This window comes from Phalangium opilio, unplaced genomic scaffold, assembly GCF_054372755.1.
Source record: "Phalangium opilio isolate 3A_F unplaced genomic scaffold, DU_Popi_V2 ptg000013l_1, whole genome shotgun sequence".
NCBI lineage: Eukaryota > Metazoa > Arthropoda > Arachnida > Opiliones > Phalangiidae > Phalangium > Phalangium opilio.
The window spans coordinates 4,515,131-4,519,292 of NW_028324148.1; the positions used below are offsets into that span (position 1 = coordinate 4,515,131).

The following is a 4,162-nucleotide window of genomic DNA, read 5'->3' on the forward strand; positions in this document are numbered from 1 at the left end:
TACCATTGTTTAAAAATGGAAGTTACACAAGACATAGGGCTTGCAACTGGAAAAAAAAAAACGGGAAAGACCCAAGAAAATTAAAAGTGAGTTAGAATTGAGTAAAATTCTTCATAGATATTACAGCACGAACAGGTTTTAACCAAACACTAAGCTCACAAAACTCCTGACCATTCACTAAGCCTTTGTTAACTTCATCAAATTCGTTTACAAAATCATGAGGATAGTAGAAATGATTGGCTTAAGAAAGAATTAGCGAACACTTTTCACCTTTACAGATGTACTCCAAATCTAAAACACCGGCACCAAATTCACTAACTACCTACTTAATTGCTATTAAAAAATATTCCAGAATAATTACCGTACCCTCGCATTTAGACGGCTCCATTTTGAACCCCTGTGAAGACGCTTATCTGTACAACCATAGCCCACTCGATCCGCGCTCTATAGCTATAGCGCGAGCAGCTTGCGTCGTGACGCGCGTGATCGAGTGGGCTATGGTACAACGCAAGAGGGGTCGTAGTCATGGCGACAGAGGTAAACAGGAATTACGTATTTTTGGCCCTCCCCGTCAGCAACGTCACCAATACGTAGTTTTTGTGAGCCTATAAGATAATTTAAATTTTTGGTTACGTGTTGAAGAAAGGGACTGTATACTCGTCTATGAGTCGGACTGAAGTAAAGGCCAAACATTGTTTATTCCGTCTTAAAAAAAGTCTATCTATCCCTGGCTCTATAAAATTACGCTGTACTGCTTCAACTGTTTTTTAGGAGAAATTGGCTACAGCTACCCCAGGCAACCCAACCAAACAGCAACCTGGAACGAACTAGGCTTAAATATAAGATGCGGAAATGATGCAGAGATTTCAACTGACGACAAAACTTAAACGAAATTTCTAAGGAACGACGACATAAGCTAATAGTCTTGGTGACGTGCCTATAAAAACGTAACTAGCGTCGAATATACTACCCAAATCTTTAGTTTGAGTTGCTGTGCGGATGGGTTTGGAGTCAATTAATTAGGAGTTCAGCAAAATTCAAGCGAATTGGTTATTAGAAAACAATTATTCTTTCATTGATAGAACAAGACGGAAGTGCCGGTACTTTCAGTTTCAGGCATCATTGCTCGGTCCACTGATAAATTTCCTAACGTTGAGATTATTTGGGAAATATAAATTCATTTCAGTGTTTCTGAAACTCGAAAATGGCTATTTACAACCCATATTTATTTAAGAAATAATAAATTTAAATCCTAAAGACAAACTACTCCCATAATTATACATTTAATATTGCAAAAGTCATGAACTTAAATATTTACTTCTATTGTTTAGTAATAAACAATGTGTATGTTGTGTTTAAAACATGGTGAGAAATATATTTTAAAAATCTATATTTTAACACAAATATGCACCTTTTTATTAAGATTTGAACTAACATTATCTATATCAAAACCAATGTTGTAAAACGAATCATTTTAAATTTCGCGCCAAAGTGTAGATTTTCCCGCCATCTACGTGTTGCTGCTGGAAGTAAAACATCCAGTGGTTACCGCGCATGTCAATGGGCGGGGCTTCACCTTTCCCCACTCGGTCTATATCCCACTCTAGATAAAAGATTCCCCACCGTGATATACGCTACACAGAGACCACCCATAAAAAATGACCTACGCTCGTCGCTCATTTTAACAGCAGAAGGCTAAATAACGCATTGTCGTTTATTCGCGTGAAGCCGTAGGGTTGCCATATCTGCACCTCAAAAATACTTACGATCAAGGGTGTTGAATGCGGCACTAGTGTTATAAACCAATTGGCGTTTATTCGCTTAAAGCCACAGGCGTGCCATTTCTGGCGTCAAAATTATGACTGGCTTAAATTATTATAGGAGGATATTTTCAGTTTATACCAATTCTCCGGATTGTGGATTAAGTTCTCAAGAAGTTCCTTTTCTTTCAAAAGGCTCTTTCTCGCGCTTTTACCTTTTAAGCACAATTAATTTTGAACTTAATTTCATCCGCGTGTGTAGGCATAGCTGCAGGAAAGCAACCTATCTCGTTTTTTCACGTCCCTAATTAAATTGACATACCAAATTGGTCGTCGCTAGCCACGTGCTCGACGTAACGCTTGGTTTCCCCACGATTCAACAAGTTTGCAATTCTTCTTACCGAGACGTGTGTCTGTAAAGAATCTCTTAGTGAACTAAAGGGAAGGTCAATGTGACAATCACGTATGCTTCTTTGTTGGGAAAATGTTTTGTTCTACTTTTTTTAATTCCACCTAGACATCATAGAAAAACCCCTTGAGATAAAAGAATTTATGCAAACTACTAATTTGGAAAACTACTTTTGGATCCAAATTTTAAAAATACGCTCCTTTATACTAGCGACACCATAAATATAGGTTCCATTTATATCCAGGGGTAATGGGAGGGGTTGAATAGGCCGGAACAAAGACTTTACTTTCGATTTTGAAAAAAAATTTCCAAATTGTTAGTTTGGCAATTTTCGAGTTTTTTTCCAAAAAGGTTGATTAATAGAATATAATTTTGTATAAGAAACAAAATAGTAGATTTATCTTTTGACCTTCCCTGTCACCGTTCTTACCAAAACTAGGGTATTTATTAAATCCGGAAGCGTAAGCATTGAGGTCGCTAATAATCGTACCAACTGAAAGGAGACGAAAGCTTTCCTCGAGGTCAGAACGTTATCGTCGTCAATTAATACGTACATGGCAAAACACGGTGAAGTAATCTAAATATTGAGGAACAATATTTGTAGGAACTTAAAATCAATATAGAAGTAACAGAGTGTGTAAGCCCTGAAAGGCCAGGACAGATAGGCTAAAAAAGGGCTTGACCTAGAACATTTGAACATAAAAATGAAAATTGGTACATGTGTTGTATTTGACCCAACAAAAAATATACTTAAAGTCCCCTGCTGTAGAGCGCGAGCTTTCGCCGCCATCTTGGAAAATGGCCGCCGGGAATGCCAGCATCAAAGTATTCCACATTCTTCTTCAAAAATTACGAAAATTGGCGCATATTATGAATGTAACCACATGAACATCATAGTAAAATTTCACAGCTCTGTGTTTGATAGTTTGGTCGCCATATTGGAAAATGGCCGCCGTGAATGCTAGGTGCAGTTTATTTCACCATGTTGCTGGAAAATTATGAAAATTTATAGATATTATAATGAAAGCTGTGTGAACCTCGTAGTAAAATATTGAAGCCATTCATGAGATAGTTTGGCCGCCATGTTGGAAAATGGCCGCCGGGAATGTCATTTAGATACAGTATACTTTTCAAAAATTATGAAAATTGGTACATTTATTGTTGAAGACCGTCTAAACATCATACTTGAATATTGAAGATGTGCTGCTGATAGTTTGGGCGCCATCTTGGAACATGACTTCGTGAAATTCCAAATAAATTACTGATATATAAATTTTTTCGATATTTCATTACTGAGTAAATGATTTTCATGAACGTATTAATCACCATAAAAATAACTATTTCCAAGTCTAAGTTATCGACCCCATCTTTAAAAATGGTCACTGAAAGATTACTATCCTAAAATCTGAAACAAAGAAAAGCAAAGCTATATCTGATGCAGGAATCAGAGTGGTGTGAATAAACAGTGAATTTAATCCCACTGTTCGGGATTAAATCGTTTCCTAGCTCTTGTTGACTTAATATTTTCATAAAAAACTCTCAACGTATTTGTAAGATGTTGATTATCTGTCATTACTTTAAACCCCGCCTTATCATAACCAAATCCAGTTACAGCATGTAAATGAAAGAAGTGTTCTCTGAACCTTTTTTTCTCAAATTTGAGATTCTCTTCTTGGTGTCGTTTTGGTCTCAGATTTAAGAATGAAGACGTTCCAATTCTGGTGTGATAGTCTAGCAAAAGAGCCAAGCTATTCCGCTACTACAATAGCTAGGAAACCATTTAAACCGCGAAGAATGGGGATCCTAATTCCAATTCACGCCACTCAAGACCAACGTTTAATACTCATCTGTAACTGCGGAACCTCTTGTGTAAAGAACTGTGGATGTAAACGATCTGAATTAGTTTACTCAGCATTGCGTGGACATTGTCGCTGTACTAGCTGTGATGGATCAGAGCAAAAGGGTTTCTTGTGACGGAGGGGGCCCGAGTTTG

General features: G+C 37.2%; 1 protein-coding gene across 1 annotated transcript; it reads right to left on the bottom strand.

The window, feature by feature from the left end:
• Positions 1 to 1,392: 1,392 nt before the first annotated feature.
• LOC149707877 (ATP-binding cassette sub-family C member 3-like) lies at positions 1,393 to 2,753 on the bottom strand. Its single transcript, XM_089862471.1, has 2 exons — positions 2,600 to 2,753; positions 1,393 to 2,173 (listed from the first exon to the last, which is right to left on the bottom strand). Exons 1-2 carry the CDS (start codon positions 2,723 to 2,725, stop codon positions 2,069 to 2,071), a joined length of 231 nt encoding a protein of 76 aa, XP_089718597.1. The 5' UTR covers positions 2,726 to 2,753; the 3' UTR covers positions 1,393 to 2,068.
• Positions 2,754 to 4,162: the final 1,409 nt, after the last annotated feature.

What these genes read in the sequence shown, in the direction of transcription:
- LOC149707877 (XM_089862471.1), bottom strand. Translation starts at nt 2,725, where the DNA reads ATGTACGTATTAATTGACGACGATAACGTTCTGACCTCGAGGAAAGCT. An exon ending in TAATAAATACCCTAGTTTTG is followed by an intron (nt 2,174 to 2,599) that starts GTAAGAACGGTG and finishes GATTCTTTACAG; the next exon opens with ACACACGTCTCGGTAAGAAG.